An 18,766-nucleotide genomic window follows, 5' to 3' on the forward strand; every position below is an offset into this window, starting at 1 on the left:
AACCACTCCATCTCCCTAACTTGGCACCTTCTTCTGTCCATAGACCTTGAACCGAGGCAGAGAAAGGAGGCAGGGAGAGGCTGACACCTTTTCTGAGCAGGGTTCCTGGCATTAAAAAATGCCAGAACACCAGCCAGGGAACAAGAGGGTGACTGGCCACTGTTCAGATGACACTGAAGTCCAGTGGTGTGTCCTCAGGCAGGTCGATTTCACAACCCTGCCCCTGACGTGCGTTCAGCTTATCTCTGCCCTGTGGACTTGGAATCGGGCACTCAGCCAGGGAACTAGTATCTGGGCCAGGTGAGGATCAGCTTGCACAGCCCCCCATGCAGTGGTCTACATAAGATGTACATAAGGTGACAGGTTCCTGCCACACCCCAGTTCTCACTGGGGTCAGCTGCCCACATTACAGCCCTGTAATGTGACTCCTGGCTTAAGAGCCTCAGATAAAATTAGATCAGCAATGCGCAAAAGGTCACCTGGGCCAGGATCTAATGTCACCCTGGTTGGAGCAATAACTCCAATCTGATTTAAGAAAGGTATGGGCCCAGAGCAGGGCCCCAGACAAGGGCAGGGAAGCCAACCGACCAAAGAACCCCAAGGAGGAAACAGGCGGCTCAGGGCCCGTCTTCCTGCGTACATACCTGCATGAGCACCTTGAGTCTGTCCAGGGGGGCCGTGCAGGTTCTCGATACGGCCCCCGCCCCACCGCCGGCCACCAGGTGCCTCCACCACATCCCCGTCTGCCTCTCCTCCACCGTGAACTCATCGGGGACTGTCAGATTCTCACCCACATCAAAGATCTGTGAGGAACGCCAACACCAATAAATCAAGCAGGCTCCCAAAGCTTCTGGCTGAACGACCGCCGCCAGCTAGGTCTACTGCCTTCCACTGTCTAAAATGGAACCACCACCATTCTGCACACCCCCCACCCCCACCCTGTGGAGGTGGCAAAGCTCTGAGCCGTCTGTGGCCTTGGAGAGAGAGGCCGAGGTTAGGGTCTGAAAGCAGAGCTGGAAAAATGCGGGTACAAAACCAGGAGGACAGCCCGTCCAGATGCCACCAGGGGCTCCTGCAAGAACAGCTTACAAAGGCATTTCAGCTGAGGATTGCCAGGCTGGCTGTGCTCAAAGGATCAAGTCGGGGGTAAAAATTCTTCTGAAACACGATGTGTAACCGGGGTAAAAATTCTTCTGAAACCCGAAGAGTAACCGGATCGCGCCGGCAGAGCGTTATGCAAGGCTTCTGCAAACACGAGAGGGCTGTGCTGCCTGAGAGGCGCCCTCTCTCCTGGGGTGGCTGGCAGAGTCAGCTCTGCTCCAAGCCCGGGGGGCACAGGCCCAGCCTGGGGGGCAGCCGGCTCCTACCTATGACGTGCCCACTTAATTTCACCCCACAAAGATGCCAGGCATCCCCTGAGGGCACTGAGGGAGACGGAGGAGAAGGGGCGCCTGTGGCCTCCCCTCTTAGAGCTGGTGGCATGGGATGGTGCTAGGACTGTGACCAGGGGGCACTCAGCAAGGAGGAGCAGAAAGGGATGCTTGTGCACGGAGGGGGCACGCAGGCAGGGGGGTCAACAGGGCCACCACCAGTGAGGGTGCTGTGTGCCTCTGATCAGAGGTGAAAGAGCTGTATGTGTGTGGCAGTGGGGAGGCATTCTTTTGCCACAGAGGGAAATGACACAAAAACTGGGGTGGGGGAGGGGGAAGACACTTAACAGCTCGGCTATTTGCTCTTTACCGGGTAGCTCCCACGGCCCCCCAGGAGGCTTTGAGAAAACCAGAGGGCTCAGCAAGAGGGGTGGACCCTGAAGATTGGGCAGCAATGGGGGCGACAGGAGGGTACCCTTTCTGGCAGAGGGAATCCGTGTTTGGGGAATGGGCGGGGCCGTTTAGGTTGGCTGGCACGTGGGAGACGGAGGGAGCACCTGGAGGGCTGGCAGAGGAGTGAACAGCCCTGCTGCGGAAGAGGGGGCAGGCCAGGAACCCCCAGCAGGATGGGGGCTGATGCTGGGCGGACGGGACCCTCTGGACGGGGGAAGAAGAGACCGCCTTCCGGCCCTGGGAGGCGGGGCTCACCGTGGAGTGCTTCCAGTAGAGGATGATCTCGGGGATGTTCTCCACGGGGTGCAGGAGGTGGTAGTCTCGCCACTCGTTCCAGTCGATGGTCATCGTGCCGTTTTTGTCCATGCTGTGAGACACACGCACGGTCACCCAAGTGGACGCAGGCCCCACCTGTCAGCCGCAACCCCCACCCCGCCCCGACCTCCTGGGGAGCCGAGGGCAGGCGCGTGGCCACCGGGAAACCACGGAAGGTGCCCCTGCCCCGGAGGAGAAGGGGCCAGGTGGCTCCACACCCCACTTGGCACAGACACAGGGATGTAATGGCCCATGAGCACCCCGATCTGATCAGGCACAGAAGTTAAGGAGGCAGGAAGAGGTCCCCAGGGTGACATAGATACTTACTAGGTGACAGGGCCCCAGAAGTGGCCCGTTCGTATTCTGACAGACAGACAAAAGGAGGATGCAGAGGAGAGAGGAGAAACAACACAAGTAAGTGCTCTGAGCGGAGGTTAGTGAGGTGAGCACACGGCACAGCATGGCGTGAGGACGCGCTCTGCAGGTGAGGGGAGCGAGGGCCAGGGGCTGCATTCCTACCAGCCTGCCAGCTGGTTTTGGACCCCCCGGGACTTAAGGAGGCTGGGGAGGACAGGAGGCGACTGCAGGGCTGCTCTGGTGGGAGTTCCCAGCGCCTAGGATCGCCATTTGCCTGGGGCAGTGCATCTGAGTGTGAAGTTAAGAGGAGGTTCCCCTCACTGGAGGGCGGCCCTGTGAGCCCTGCCCCTCCCTGCACGACCAGCCAGAGAAGAGTGTTCCTTGCTCGCCTTTCACCTACTGAAATCTCCCCACTAGTCTCTGAGAGTGGCTGGCGTTGGGCACCCTGCCAGGGGATTTGCAATTCTTCCACTGGGAGCTGACCTGGACCCTGGGGAGCGGCTGGTCTCTGGGAGGGGTTACTTATTCATCCCTTCCAACCACCAGGAGCCAAAGTTCATGGAAAAAGGGTTAATACAATGAATGGCACTGCGGAGCGAGTCCAAGAATCTTTCTTTCGTCACACTTTTGTTAAAGCAAACCCAGGGGCTGGTTACGCATGCACTCACCTCTTGAGGATTTTTTCTGCCTGCTGCTCAGATATCTTGACCCCCAAGTCCCGCAGGGACTGCATGATCTCCTGGGCATCGATCCGCCCTGGAACAACAAAGGCCGTGAAGCTGGGGCCAGCCTGGCGCAGAGGCCCAGGACTGCCGGGCAGCTGCTGGCCCTGGGGACAATGCTCACCATCATTCTTTTTGTCCAAACTCTTGAACACCAGCCTCAGTTTCTTCTCGTGATCTTGGAGATAGTGGACGAACTCTTCGAAGTCTAGCTGCCCATCGAGGTCTTTGTCGCCAGCTTGTACAATTTTCTAGAAAAGAAAAGAAAGGTTTTGTCCCTGGGCTCAAACACCAGCTTCTCCCGCCTGTGGTGCCCCGTCCTCAGGAAAACAACTGCTCATCCACGAGCTGGCCCGGTGACCCGAGACACTGCCCCTCCTCCATTCCCAGGGTCACCGCCTGGATGCCCGAAAGCCGGCCAGAACCCAGCCGAGGGCCGGCCAGAACCCAGCCGAGAGCCCGCCGTGCTTCCCTCGCGATTGACAAGGGAAAAAATCAGTCCCTGAGAGAAGCCCTTCAGACAGGGGCCGACAATGGCGGGCTTGAGCCTTTCTGGTTTCACCAGGTTAGTCCCTGGAGCCAGGCCTCAGACCCACGTGCCCTCTGCCCACATGTGGGGTGGCCCCGGAGCCCCAGATTTCAGCAGAAACTCTGCACCTTGCGCTTTTATTCTTAACAGTGGCACTGGCCAAAGAACAGTCGGGGGTGACCCGGGTAAAGGTACAGGGCAGAGCTGGCCCCTGCCAAGGCCTGCTTGGTGGAGACACCGTCAGAGAGAACTCTGGAGGCTGGGGAAGTGCTACGACCCACAGGAACTATTTTTGGGCCTGTGCTTGAAGGCGCTGACTGTCTCAGATCTCGGGGGAGCCAGATGCTGTAACCAACCTCAGCTTCCTTATTAACCAGGCCCTGGAAAGCAGGGCAGCTTGACTCAGGAATAGTTCGGTAAGCCAAGGGGGCTTTAAGAGACCCTTTCCTTGGCAGTGAGGGTCCACCTGTGCTTAGAGATGAGCTTGGTTCAAGCAGCTGTAGCCCATTTTGGATGCTCAGCAACTGGAAGTTTCCCACAAAAGCACAAGCACTTGGCTTGCACCCCAGGTTCTGCTAAATGCTTTACCTTGAGTAACCCGATGAATCCTTGCAAATATCTCTAAGAGGTGGGGGGCTGGCATTTCCCTCACTTTTCAGAGTCTGAAACAGAAGTTCTGAGAGGCCAAGGAATTTATCCAAGGTCATGCAGGTAGGGAAGTGGTAGGCGGCATTCAAGCCAGGCCTGTTGGATTCCAGTCACCTCCCTATTGAGAGAGCCTGCTGCCATTGTAAAGGTTAATCTCAAGAAGGTGGGGAATACACATGAGTCACTCCAACCCAGCAACACCCCAAAACTAGGGCCGAAAAATCTAAAGAAAATGGGCAGAGTCTCCTTGCGTTGCCCAATTCTCTCAGCGGGAAATAACATCCTCTATCCACAAACCATTGTGGGTTTCCAAGTCTTCTGAGCCGGTGGATTTGGAAATTGATGGATCATTGGCTAGCTGGTTCTCTCCAGATACTGTGTCACTTAACATGATCCAAAGACCAGCTCGGGGGTGTGACTGGAATGTGAGACAGACGCTGGTACATGTTCTATCAACTCCGTGGACTCGGGTTAACTTCCTGCAGGCATTTCTGCTCTCCACCAAGAATGACACAGATGACATACAGGTAATCACCCTAGCTTTACGAGAGGAGTGGAAGTAGAACCTGCAAGTCATTTAGGGAGGAGGCGAACGCGAGGAACGAAGCTCGCTGGGATCTGCGTTGCTCGGGCACCAGTGTGATCCATGTGACTTGTTGGGGTGGGTGCCGGGGTACCGACAACCCAAGAACATGCTCATGCAGCTGGTTTCAAAACAGTCTAAACCCTCGCTTCTACCCTAGTCCGGTCTCCTTCCTAGGATAAGTACGTCATCACCCCCTGCGCACACTCTGACCGCCACTGCCACCTCGAGAACCAGGGGACAGCGAGGGGTCTGCTGACTGGCGAAGCTGGGGTGTCCCTGTAGGAGGAGGCGACCCTCTCAGACGCTGTAGCTGTTTCCCCGTATTTAAAATGGTAATGATCTCTGCTGCCTCCGGCTCCAAAGAGACCCCCTAGGAAGGTCCCCTCACCCCTGCCCATTGGTCTGTTTCACCCAGAGCACAGTCCTGTCACTTCTAGCCTCTGCAGCCACAGTTCCAACTCCTGTACCTCCAATGAGGGACCTCTCCCCTCCCCCCAGCTCAGAGAAAGACCCCCGCAGCAGCCAGACCACGCCCCCACTTTCTGGCCCTGCACTGCCCCGCACCCACTCTCCGCAAGAAAATTCCTTTCCCTCTTCCACGAGTGCCTCCCCTATAATTCCAGCCTCCCTTGGAAGTCACATGAGAGCCAGTCTCTCCAGTGACGCAGCCCTGCAGCCGGCTACAGTCATGCGCCTGCTGGGGAGAAACTGGCGTGGCTGGAAATCAAGCGAGCTGGAGGCATGGGACCCTCTACCAGCTCGGGCCTTCGCTGAGTCAACGGTGAGGAAGTGCCCGCCTGCCTGCCTCCTGCGTCCCGGTACAGACCCGCTTCCACTGGCGGTAGGTGGAGAACTCCTGGGAGGGGATAAAGACGCTGAGTTTGAAGATGGACTTCAGCTCGGCGGGAAGCCCCTTGGACTCGAAGTACTGGAACTCGGTCTGGGCCTCCCCGATGAGGGGCACATACAAGCACAGGCAGAGCATGCTGGCGGGAGCTGCTTCAGGCGGCGTGGACGCCGGGAATGCTGCCTGGCCCCGGCACACTCGCACAAGATATGCTGGGGCGCAGCTGTCATTGGCTGCCTCGGCCCTGCCCTTTGGCTTAATTGAAAAAAAGAGTCTGCTCACTGTACTTCCAGCCAACAGCCAATGAGCACACAGCCCCGTGAGGAGGCGGGCACTGCCCCAGTGCCAGGGGATAAAGATCAGGACTGACGTCACCAGCTCCCTGATTAACCCTTCTGAGTCAGGCAGCGCATTCGGCCCTGCCCCCCAAACAAACCTTCACCCACCAGCTGCCAACCCCTCCAAACAAACAAACTGCCTTTGGCCTGTTTTTTTCCACAAGGTCCCCAAACGCGTCACACAATACCGTATTTTTCTCCCTTTAGTAAATCATTTCCAGCAGAAAAATTAGTGGAGGCAGAGATTAAATCAGGGCTCACTGAATGGGTCCAGTTTAGCTGTGAGGGCAGAAAGTCAGGGGTGGTGGGGAGATGCTGGGAGGGGTCCCATGGGATTGTAGGGGGGCTCATTCATCTGTCCCGGAGCTGCTCCTGACCTGGCTGGCTCCAGGGACCTTTCTTTCCCAGGCCACCTTGCACATGAGCACCCCTTCTGTGGGTTTTGCCTGGAGACCCCGCCAAGTGTGGAGAGGCTGACGTTGGGGGGGAGGGGGCAGGAAGAGGACACCCTGGGCTAAGGTCATTGTGCTGGGGGGGACTCCTTAGCAGCACCAATCTAGGGTCAGCCTGAGCCTCACTCAGGACCCATGGAAGTAGTCTTCAGAGTCCACGTTCACTCAGAACGCTCCAAAGTTCAGTGGATTGGAGCTTTTCAGCTTAGAACCGTGCTGCTCAACACAGAAGTTTTTCAATTTTATTTATTTTCATTAATTTATTTCTGGTTGCACCACAACATGTGGGGATCTTAAGTTCCCCAATCAGGGATGGAACCCTTGTCTCCAATGCAGGGAGTCTTAACCACTGGACCACCAAGGAAATCCTCAATTTTAAATAAATCAAAATGAAATGAAAAATTCACTTCCTTCTGCATGGGTCGCATGGCTTGACAGTCACATGGATTCACCGAGCATTTCCATCACCACAGAAAGTTCTTCTGAACAACACTGCCCTAGAACAATGAGGTGAGGATGAGGGGAAAAAAAAAAAAATCTCAGGTCCTGGAGAGTCAAGATCTGATTTTTATTTAAGGGCCACCCCACCACCTCCACCTCGTCCTTTCGCACTGAAGTTGTCAGATTCGTGCTGCAGAGGAAGAGCCCACGTCACAGAGATGAAAAAGGAATCTGTCTCGCCTTGTTCCATCTACAGCGTGCTACTTCCTAATACAGACAAACCCTCACTACCAGGATGGGTTAAAAATGGATTTTTATCATTTGTTGATCCACAGAAGTGAAAGGAACTTCTTAAATTCACTAAAAATCTTTTTGTTAAGAACTTGAAAAAGGTTCTGAAAACAAGATGCTGATGCTTATATACATCAGTATATAACAGATTTTAGTAACTTATATTACTGGATTGGCCAAAAAGTTCATTTGGCTTTCCCGTGAGAGGCTACAGAAAAACCCGAAAGAACTTTTTGGCTGACCCCATGTTTCAGCCCTTCTAAAGAGATCTCAGGGTTAGTCTGTAAAAACAGGCCTTGGACTGTTTTATCCATTCACTTGGGTGGATCCAATGATGTACTCAGAGGCAGCTCAGGATTATTTGGGCAAATGCCGCCTCAGCCTCCACCTAAATCCAAGTCACTCAGTTGTCTGTTAACCCACCCAACCCAGAATGTTCTGCTTTAGAGCTATTTTAACATATATCTTATCTCTACTGTTGGGGTCCCTGAAGGCAGGGCTATTATACCTCCTTGTCTGGAATGAGCCCTTGCCTTGATCACGGAAGGTGCCTGATAGAAGCAGTTTCTGAATGAATGAATCATACTTGGCAGGGCTCTAAGACCCCAAGGAACAAACATGACCATTCTCAATGAAGACCTTAGGTTTGGTTTCCCAAGTGTCTGCAAATAAAGAGTCCTCAGGGCATTTTGTCTACCTCAACAAGATACTGTATTATTACTTTTATTTTAAAGGAAGTTCACATTTATTAAAAAAAAGAGCTGAACTTTAACTGCTGATCTTCCTTTTTAAAACTATTCATGTGTGCTTCTGAAATGAAAACAAATTACACAGATCTGTTGAAGTGTCTCATTTCAATGATGACTATAATCCTTCCAATACAAAATGGCAAATATTTTGACTGAACGAATAAGTTGTTAAATTGGAGATGTTCATTTTCTACTAAACTATGTTTTTCAAATAATGGTGGTAAACATAACTGTACCATTGAGGGCTTTTTTTTGTTTGTTTGTTACCACTGAGTTTTATGACATATTTACACACCTGAAAAGAGATTTGAAAACAAAGTCATATGAAAATGAAATCAATATTTAACATAAAAGAAATGATCTATATGTAACTTGTTGTATATTTTCCAAATCTCCTGTAAATGTGTTATCATATTTTCATAATTTAAAAAATAAATTTAAAAAGCATTATCAAACAAGGGCAACTATCTTCTACAATAAACAGAATGGAATCTTCCTGATCATAACAGAGCTCATCATTCTACAGACCAATGGTACCAGCTGGGTCAGAAATGTTCTCTGAAAAGTTCTACCTGTGCTTGTCAAGATGTGATCTTAACAACGCTTATATTAATTCTATTCCAATGTTATTCTTAAAAAAGAGCTGCAATGTATTTCTGTTTTGCAACCGTGTTCATGTCCAACAGAATGTCTTCACTGGACAAACGTACACTGGTGTTTGCTTATTTATTTAAACCATCCACCCCCCTGAGTTGCACAGGTCATGCAGAGTTCTTCTGTCACACAGAAATGGCAACTTCCTAGTTGAGACCTCCAGGCACCTGGAGTTCCAAGGCAAATATTCTTTCCCTGGAATGACAGACACTGGGCTCCAGAGGGGCCCTGGGGTGACCTCTTAATCTCTGAGAAGAAGAATCAGACCAGGAGAGGCCACCTGCTTTGCTCAGGCCCCAGAGTCAGCTGGCAGCGGGGCTGAGGCTCACCCGGGGCCCGGCTCTTGTTACAACAGCCACGTAAATCAGCACCCAAGCCTGACACTGCCATTAAGAGATTTTAGAATTCAGTTTCGAAAGAACACTTCCTCAGCCTGACCCTGAGCATTACAATGAGCAGGACCTCACAAGGGAGGTGGCAGGTATGGGGGAGCAATTTTAGCCTTAGCTAAGAAAAAAAAAGCCACAAGAAACTCTACCTGTTACAGTGCTAAACACACACGTGGGAAATACAAATAAGGAAGAAGAATAAAGCAGGGCTCGGGATCTGCCTGGCGGTTTGGTGGTTAGGACTCTGCTTCCACTGCGGGGGGCACGGGTTCAATCCCTGGTTGGGGTGCTAAGATCCCACACGTCACGCGAGAGTGAAAGTGTAGTCACTCAGTTGTGTCCGATTCTTTGTAACCCCATGGACTGCAGCCTGCAGTTTTGTCCTTTGTCCCTGGGATTCTCCAGGCAAGAACCCTGGAGTGGGTTGCCATTCAGTTCTCCAGGGGAATCTTCCCAGCCCAGGGATTGAACACGGGTCTCCCGCATTTCAGGCAGATTCTTTACCATCTGAGCCACCATGGAAACCCACATGTCAGGTGGCATGGCCAAAAAAAGGGGTTCATAAAGCAGGATGTTTGACACCGGCCCCAAGCGTTTCTGAACCCATGAGTGTAATGCACTCTCCCCCTCCTGCCTTCTATGCTCTCTTTACCTGCTCTAATTTTGTGACCCAGATCCATGTTTGTCTCCTTTCTTCCAAAGTCCATTCCTCTAACAACTGGTCCTGGGAAATGACAACAGTCACTCCCGCCCCCTGAGAATTCAGTGCTATTTCATTTCCCTTAATCTGCACTTCCTCTCACGAGCATCTTCTCACCTTCAGACCTGCCAATGCGCCGACCCCACAGGCTTTCCTTGTTCTACTACTGTTTCATACCAGAGAAACAGGTGCTTCCCACAAGAGCTGGAATACCATGAGTAAGAACAGGGCAAGTAGAGTACCTTTGGGAGTGTGGCATTAGCTCATAAAGCATTTCCGCCGCCCCCCTCTGATGACTCAGACCAAGCCCCAAATATTAATATGCGAAGGAGCCTTGCCAGCATCCGGCTACTCTAGCCCCGCCCACCCGTAAGGCTCTCAGAGCCTCATTTGCTGCTGCGGTTGCAGTGTCGATTGACGATCGGGTTGCCATGACAGCCCATGGAGCGGGTTTCCAATGAAACCTGTCTGCACTTGGCAATTAGACACACAATGAGCAAAAATTCTCTGAGCTTCTGAGGAGACAGCCCCTCAGGATCTGAAAGCTTGAATGCAGCTTGGGGTACCTCCCACTCCAGACTAAAGGCTTTCTTCCCAAACTGCAGATCAACTGGAAGACAAAGATAAACGGTGGAAACTGGAACAGTTCCTAGAATAAAAACTTGCAGGAACCTGACTCACTAGCAGACATATTTAAAAGAGGGAAGTGAGAATTAAACAGAGTAGCAATGCTGGGAAACTGAGAAGCCTGAGAACCAAAGTGAATGTCTCCACCAGTTTCCATGCAGTTGTAGCAGCCTCTGCCTGAGAGAATGACAGAGAAACAGCGAGCCAGGCCCCATCAGCCAAAGATCACAACCCTCAACCCTCTACAAGAGCAGCTGTGCTGGAAAAGGACACACTGCTGAACTGCTACTCCAGTTCTTAGTTATCTGCCTTTAAAGGGTCCACACTGCCCAGGTGTGCTTTCCTGCTTGCTTCAAACCAAACCGGCTGATCCACCTCCCTCTTGGGGCTCCCCCGAGCCCCAGCCAGCTGACTCATGTCGCTTTTGGGGAGAAGTGCCAGTGAGAGGGATGGGTCTTACATTCCAGCCAGCCTTGCTCCCAATTCTGTAGGTCAGGAAAGAAGCTGTTCAGAACAGAGTTCTAATGCCAGCCAGCCCAGGCGGAGGGGGGAGAGCTGGCAAGGGGTGCCAGTCAGTATGAGTCTGGGAAATGGAACAGTTAATTATTAAAGTAGAAAGTGGGTGAATTTAAAAGGGAGCCAGTCAATCCCATAATCCCTTGACTGTAGGCAAGCAGGTCTGGAGATAAAAGTTCCTTCCAACAGATAACCCTGCAGCCATTTCCAAGTGCCTCTAAAATGACTGAAAGGTAGAGAGCGACACCTGTCATGCCTCAGGCACAGTACAGACACTCAGACCCCTGCTGCCAGTGGTTGAGCACAGACTAAAGATTTTTCTCATTGCTTAACCTGCAACTACGGCAAAAGTCGCGTCATCAAAAGTCCCTCCCGGGACTTCCCTGGTGGTCCAGTGGCTAAGACTTCGTATTCCCAATGTAGGAGGCCTGGGTTCGATCCCTGGTCAGGGAGCTAGACCCCACATACCTCAATTGAAGATCCTGCATGCCGCAACTAAGCTCCAGGGCAGGCAAAGAAATAAATTAAAAAAAAAAAAAAAAGGTCCCTCCCACTGAGCAAAGAAAACGTGAACATCTGTTTCATAAATGCAGCAATTCAACCCCGTAGAACCTTTTCTGGACTCTACAGTGTGCCACGCATAGGGCAGACTCTCCTTCCTTTCTCTAGTTGATTTTCACCTTGAGAAAGGAGAAAAAATTCAAAGTAACCAAGGCTCAGGAGGTGGACCCGGCATTGCTACCTCAGGCGGGAGAAATCACAGCCAAGCAGCCTTTTGGTTCTAATCCTGAACAGAACAGGAGTAGTCCCCGTGGCTTTCTTAAGGGAAGGCGAGGCAGTAGAGGGCAAAGTTCCAAGTAGACTAGAGTGAAATCTCACCTCTGCCCTTCCTTTATTGTTTAATCCTGGGCAAGTTACTTAACCTTTCTCCACCTCAGTTTCCTCATCTGTGAAATGGGGATGCTACCACTTACTCTGGCTTTTGAGGGGATCAGATGATATAACCCATACTCACGGCGTGAGATGGATGGAAGACCCCCGCACTCAGCAGACCTTAGGACTCCAGAGAACTACCGGCCTCTGTGCCTTGAGCCTCCAGCCTCAATTCTGCCCCCCTGCTCCCCTCCTCCCCAATGGAAAGGTAAGACGGGTCCTCTGCCCACCAAGGCAGAGGGTCTGACCTTCGGGATGCAGGACAGGCTGGTCCTCCCTAGTCCCCAGCACCTGGGTTCACCTTTGAACGTTTGCTCTGTGGCCCGCTTGAGGTTCATCCTCCCTGAGCTGTTTAAAATGCTAATACCTAAGACACACTGTAGCTGTCTCTTCCTTTCAAATGGCTTTCTGGGGCCACAGTGACACATCCTAGGGCATATCTCCCACTGCATTCCACCTTCCTTCTTCAAGTGGCCTCTGAAGCGGCCACGTAAGGTAATCAAGCCGGTGCAACAGCCACAGGGAAACTGGACTAAACTTGGGCTTCTTTATTGTCTAACACTTCTCCCCAGGTCCCTGGTATCAAATGAATTCATTCATAAGTTTTCTCTTCCTCCCCCACTTTCCAGCTTTCTCCAGGCCAGCCCCTCACCTATGAGGTCCTCTCGACATTGCCATTACCTTAGGAAATTGCTCTGCAGGTCCGACCACCAGCAAGATGGTGGGTCTCTTTTCCGTGGCCTCAGCCCTTCCGTCCTGCTTCCCCAAAAAGCTTGGCATCTGGTCTCTCCGAGCCGAGGCCGGGGTGCCTCTGGCTTCATTCCCGCTGCCCTCTCTGGAGCCTTGGCACCCGGCCCTGGGGAAAAAGCTAGACAGAAAATGCCACAGCATCTGAAACATTCCGACTTGCTCCCCAAGCTGCCGCCAGTGACCGCTCACTTTTGAGGGCTGTGACCACAACACCGAAGGTCTCTGGCTACACAGCAACTTGGATGACTAGCCTGAGAAGTTGGGAGGGCTGGCAGCTCTGCCTGCCGTGGCTGCTTCCTGCCTTCTCACTGCTGTCGTGCCTTGCCTGCGAAGCAGCTCACTCTGAGAGCCCCGTCGGGGGGTTGCTGGCCACGAGAGAGCCGCTGGAGCTTCTTCCAATAAAAATTCACTTTTGCAGGTGGATTGTGATCAAAGGTTTGGTTTTTTGGCAAAAAAAATAAAGAAAGAAAGAAAAGGCGGATGGCCCGACAGACCTCTCCCGAGGCAGAAACCAACTTCTTCTAGCTCCGGATCATTCAGCTTGTCCTCTCTGAACTAAGGAGCAGCATCACACCGGCGGTGAGCACCCGGGCATCCAAGCCTGCATTCTCACTGCAGCAGGGCGCGGCCAATCGCCTCTGCCGACACTACCGGGTTCATTATCCGCACCAGCAACGTCCCTCCAATCACAGCCCGCCGATTTCCCGCATGCGGCCGGCAGTTCTGCAGGGAGGTGCCCGCGGCAACCTCCAGAGGGGCTTCCAGCGTCCCGGAATCCACATGGAGGAGCCCGGCTTCCTCCTCTCCAACTGGCTGCTTCCGGGATGACACTCCCCCTCAGGTTTAACACGATCAAGAGATCCTGGCAACGCTTCCTAAGACATCCGGCAACCCTTCCCCTGTTCAGTTATCCCATTCTCTGCAATTGTGCAGAACACAAACGGCGCGCCCCCTATCATGGTCGTTTCTCCTCTGCGGCTCCCTCTACAGGGATCAAGTCACAGATCTTTCTAGCCCTCGTACCCAGGACCAGGCATAGGTGAAGACTGTGGACTCAACTGAGTAAACGATCATGAATAAAAGGGAATTAATCTTTGGTCATTTGTTTCTTCATTTACTAAGACAAACTGCAGTGTCACGCCATCTCTTGAAAAGGCAACTCTCTGATAGGGTGTTCATAACCATTATTTTAAAAATAAACAGCATGGAAAAAGTTTAATAGACTGTGTTGGGAAAACATATATCCTGATGTGCTGTTATAAGAGTGTGAACCAGTGCAGTCTCGCTGGAGGACAATTTAGTCACTGCAGATGGTGACTGCAGCCATGAAATTAAAAGACGCTTACTCCTTGGAAGAAAAGTTATGACCAACCTAGACAGCATATTCAAAAGCAGAGACATTACTTTGCCGACTAAGGTCCGTCTAGTCAAGGCTATGGTTTTTCCAGTGGTCATGTATGGATGTAAGAGTTGGACTGTGAAGGCTGAGCGCCAAAGAATTGATGCTTTTGAACTGTGGTGTTGGAGAAGACTCTTGAGAGTCCCTTGGACTGCAGGGAATCCAACTAGTCAATCCTAAAGGAAATCAATCCTGAACATTCACTGGAAGGACTGATGCTAAAGCTGAAACTCCAATACTTTGGCCACCTCATGTGAAGAGTTGACTCATTGGAAAAGACTCTGATGCTGGGAGGGATTGGGGGCAGGAGGAGAAGGGGACAACAGAGGATGAGATGGCTGGATGGCATTACTGACTCAATGGACATGAGTCTGAGTGAACTCTGGGAGTTGGTGATGGACAGGGAGGCCTGGCGTGCTGCGATTCATGGGGTCACAAAGAGTTGGACACAACTGAGCGACTGAACTAACTGACTGACCAGCATATCAAACTTCCCTGGTGGCTCAGACGGTTAAGCGTCTCTCTACAATGTGGGAGACCTGGGTTCGATCCCTGGGTTGGGAAGATCCCCTGGAGAAGGAAATGGCAATCCACTCCAGTACTATTGCCTGGAAAATCCCACGGACAGAAGAGCCTGGCAGGCTACAGTCCATGGGGTCGTAAAGAGTCGGACACGACTGAGCGACTTCGCTTCACTTCACCAGCATATCAAAAGCACAAACCCTCTGACAGCAACTCTACTTTCAGTGAATTAACCTGCAGATATGTTTGCACATGTGGGAAATCACATATACATATGTTAACATATATGGGATGCATACATGTGATAAAATATAAGGATATTTTTTGCAACCTGATTTACAATAGCACAGGTTAGACACAGGAGAATGCAGGTTCAATCCCTGGGTCGGAAAGGTCCCCTGGAGAAGGAAATGGCAATCCACTCCAGTATTTTTGCCTGGATAATGCCATGGACAGAGGAGCCTGGCAGCCTATGGTCCATGGGGTCACAAAGAGTCCTACATAACTGAATGACTGAGCACAAATGGAAACATTTTAAAGTTCTTTAAAAGGGGAGCAGGTCTAAATTAATGCACCTCCACACAATGGAGCCCTAGGCAGCTGTCAAAAAGAGTACGGCAGGGACTTCCCTGGTGGTCCAGTGGTTAAGACGTCACCTTCCAGTGCAGGGGGTGTGAGTTCGATCCCTGGGCTAGGATCTCACATGCCTCGCAGCCAAAAAACCAAAACATAAAACAGAAGCAATACTGTAACAGATTCAATAAAGACTTTAAAAATGGTCTACATCAAACCACCCCCCTCACCAAAAAAAAAAAAAGAGTAAGGCAGTACTACATCTACGATTATGGAACGACTTGAAAATATCTTGTTAGATGAAAAAAGCAATGTGCAGAGGAAGGGGATAGTGTGCCGCTGTTTGTTTCTATGCTTCTTTACATGAGGAATCTCCCTGGAAGGACATACTAAAACCAAAGAGATGGTCTGGGGTGGGGAGGGAGGGGACTTGGGAGTTTGAGGGGAGAAAGGTAGACGGGAGATTTATTTTCACTGAGTATCCTCTTGTATCTTGTGAAACCAGATCATGAGCATGTATGACCAGGCACGCATGTGTGCATACATACAGCCATTATTGAAAAAGAAAACACGAGAAGCGAAAGCAAGACTGCCATGCTTGTTTGAGAGCTAAGGAGCCCATGTCAGTTGCCCTCTCGCTGGATACACAGAACAGTTTTACCTAGAAGGAGTTTTGTGTGTTGATTAAATGTCTAGTCTTTGGAGCCAGACCCCAGGTTCAATCCTGGCTATCACTGATTGGCTATGTGATCTGGGTCAAGTTACTTTACCCCTCTGTGTTTTAACAGCCTCATGAGCAAAATGGGGACAGTAACAGGACTGTACTTCATGGAGTTGGTTGAAGACTAAATTAAATAATACACGAAAGCTCTTAGAACAGTATATAATTAGCTATTTTAATCTAGAAAATGACTTTGAGTTCATAGAACTAAATAGTTTTACTACAAAAGAAGGGCCAGGCTAGGGTAAAAATCCCTAAATAAAGATCCACTACTAAAAGTAATCCTTTTTTTTTTAAGGCACTGAAAATCTGGTGAATTGGGGCAGCTAGTGATCTTTTGGGCCCTCATCTACAAATAAAAGAGAAATCCCTTATTGAGTAAGTAACTGGTTTTTCCTTTAATGGACTCCTCTGTACCACAGAACTAAGCTATGAACTCAGGGCAGGTTCCAGCCAAAATGGAGTAACAGGAACCAATTCACATTCCTGACTATAACAACTAAATGTACAGACAAAATGTGAGACGATGGTTTTCAAGACATTGGGCAACAAAGGACAGGATGCCTTAGATTTCTAAACAAATGAGACCTGCAATTGCCCAGGTTTCCTGCCTAGAGTTTCCAGGCTATCATGCAGAGAGTGGACACCCAGCAGAGCCCAGCAGTCTCCCCACACTGAAGAGCAGGAGCTGGGAGGCCAGGACAGCTGGAGTTTGCAGCGCAGAGAACCAGAGAAGACAGAGCTGCAGACAGAGTGGGGTCTGGAGCTCTGCTGAGGGCCCCTGAGAGTCAGAGCATGTGAGTATGAGGAAACTGCCTGTGAGTGGGGAAAGAACTGGCCACAGGCATCACAGAGCTAGGAACAGTTCCTGTTCCCACCAGCTGGAGTGGAAAACCTCATAGCATAGCTAAGTTCAGGAAGGGTACTCAGAAGGGTTTGCCTCCATAGCAGGGGCAAAACTGGCCCTAGACTAAATGCTGTTCTTGTTGATCTAACAAAGCTATAAAAAGCTGGCCCAAGAGAGTCGAACTGTTTCTAAATAACTGCACTCCGGAATAAAGCTTAAGAATATTAACAGGAATACAAAAATATCCAAGATAAAAATCCAATTAAAAAAATTAACAGCAATGCAAAGAAGCAAGAGAAGATGTCCCACAATGAGAAATCAATCCATTGAAACTGACCCGGAAGGGACAGGTATGATAGAATAAGGACAGAAGGATACTACAAGTCATAACTGTATTCCACATGCTCAAGAAAGATACAGCACATTAAACAGAGACAATACAGATGCTCTAGATGAAAATTACAATGTCTGAGATGAAAAACACACCTGGATGGTTTTAACAGCAGATGGGCCAATGCAGAAGAAAAGATTAAGGAACTTTAAGACACAGCAGTAGAAACTTTCCAAAAGGAAACACACATAGAAAAAATACAGCCATAAATAAAAAGAGAGAGAGAGAAATGCATTAGTGACCTGTGGGAGAACTGCTAATAGACTACTATCCACCCATCTGAAATTCATGGAGGTGGGAATAGAAAAGATATTTAAATAAATAATGGCCAGGTTTTATCCAATTTATTAAAACCTACAGACCCAAGAGCTCAATAAACCTCAAGCATAAGGAATGTCAAAACAAAACAAAATTACAGTCAGGCACATCACAATTATTTCTAAAAACCTGTGATAAAGAGGAAAATCTAAAAAGCACCTTGAGAAAAACACCCATTACTTACAGAACAAAAACAAGAATGACAGGGGATTTCCATCAGAAACTGTTAACCCAGAATTTTATACCTAGCAAAATACCATCCAAAAGGAAGGCAAAACACTTTCCCAGACATACGAAAACTTGAAGAATTTACTGACAGCAGAACTGTATTACAAGAAATGTTAAAGAAGTCCTTCAGATAGAAGGAAAACGATACCAGATGAAGGATGGAATGAAAAGAATGAAAAGGACTAGAAATGGTAATTGTGTGGGTAGAAAGAAATTCTTATTGTTTAAATCTCTTTCAAATATAAGTGACAATTTAAAGCAAAAATAAAACAATGTATTGTGGGTTTATAACACGCATCCTTCGTTTTAGTCGTGTCCAACTATTTGTGACTCTTTGGACTGTAGCCCACCAGGCTCCTCTGTCCATGGGATTCTCTAGGCATGAATACTGGAGCGGGTTGCCATGCCCTCCTTCAGGGGACCTTTCAGACCCAGGGATCAAATCCACGTCCCTGTGTCTCCCGCACTGGTAGGCAGGTTCTTTACCACTAGTGTCACCTGGGAAGCCCATAAAAAGACAAGCCACAGAGGCAGCCTGCGTGGCTTATAACATACGTAGGAGTAAAAATGTATGAGAACCATTGCACAAAGGCTGGGAAGAAAGAAACGAAAGCATAATTTTTAATATTCTTAAACTAGGACTTCCCTGGTGGTGGTACAGTGGATAAGAATCCTCCTGCCAATGCAGGGGACACAGGTTTGCTCCCTGGCCTGGGAAGATTCCACATGCTGAAAGAAACAAAGATAGCGCTAAGTCGTGTCCGACTCTTGCGACCTATGGACTGTCCATGGGATTTTCCAAGCAAGAATACTGGAGTGGGTTGCCATTTCCTTCTCCAGGGGATCTTCCTGACCCAGGAATCGCACCCAGGTCTCCAGCATTGCAGGCGGATTCTTTACCGACCCAGCTAGGTGGGAAGCCCCACGTGCAGAGAAGCAACTAAGCCCGGGTGCTGTTGCAACGACTGAGCCTGTGCCCTAGAGCCCGAGAGCCACAACGGCTGAGCCCACACACTGCAGCCACCGAAGCCCGCGCTCCTGGAGCCTGTGCTCAGCAACGAGAAGCCGCGGTGGCGAGAGGCCCGTGCACCACTAGAGGG

The 18,766-nt window shown here is 50.3% G+C and overlaps 1 protein-coding gene and 1 long non-coding RNA gene across 4 annotated transcripts in view; one reads left to right on the forward strand and one right to left on the reverse strand.

Annotated features, from left to right (window-relative positions):
* SLC25A25 (solute carrier family 25 member 25) overlaps positions 1 to 18,766 on the reverse strand; it is a 34,007-nt gene that overhangs the window by 4,349 nt on the left and 10,892 nt on the right. Inside the window, exons 1-5 of one of the 3 annotated variants that reach the window (XM_069580100.1) lie at positions 12,599 to 12,832; positions 3,342 to 3,468; positions 3,164 to 3,251; positions 2,079 to 2,190; positions 645 to 803 (exon numbers count right to left, since the gene is read on the reverse strand). In XM_069580100.1, the coding sequence (XP_069436201.1) occupies positions 645 to 803; positions 2,079 to 2,190; positions 3,164 to 3,251; positions 3,342 to 3,468; positions 12,599 to 12,817 (705 nt within the window). In that variant the 5' untranslated portion in view covers positions 12,818 to 12,832. Of the gene's footprint in view, positions 1 to 644; positions 804 to 2,078; positions 2,191 to 3,163; positions 3,252 to 3,341; positions 3,469 to 5,806; positions 6,132 to 12,598; positions 12,833 to 18,766 lie in introns of those variants that run through there. The other 2 variants (XM_069580101.1, XM_069580099.1) reach the window with 2 other exon arrangements.
* On the forward strand, positions 4,698 to 8,807 carry LOC138435435 (uncharacterized). Its single transcript, XR_011255105.1, has 4 exons — positions 4,698 to 4,921; positions 5,155 to 5,312; positions 5,604 to 5,821; positions 6,954 to 8,807. It is a non-coding gene; the product is annotated as an uncharacterized lncRNA (long non-coding RNA).

Source organism: Ovis canadensis, chromosome 3 (genome assembly GCF_042477335.2).
Source record: "Ovis canadensis isolate MfBH-ARS-UI-01 breed Bighorn chromosome 3, ARS-UI_OviCan_v2, whole genome shotgun sequence".
Taxonomy (NCBI): domain Eukaryota; kingdom Metazoa; phylum Chordata; class Mammalia; order Artiodactyla; family Bovidae; genus Ovis; species Ovis canadensis.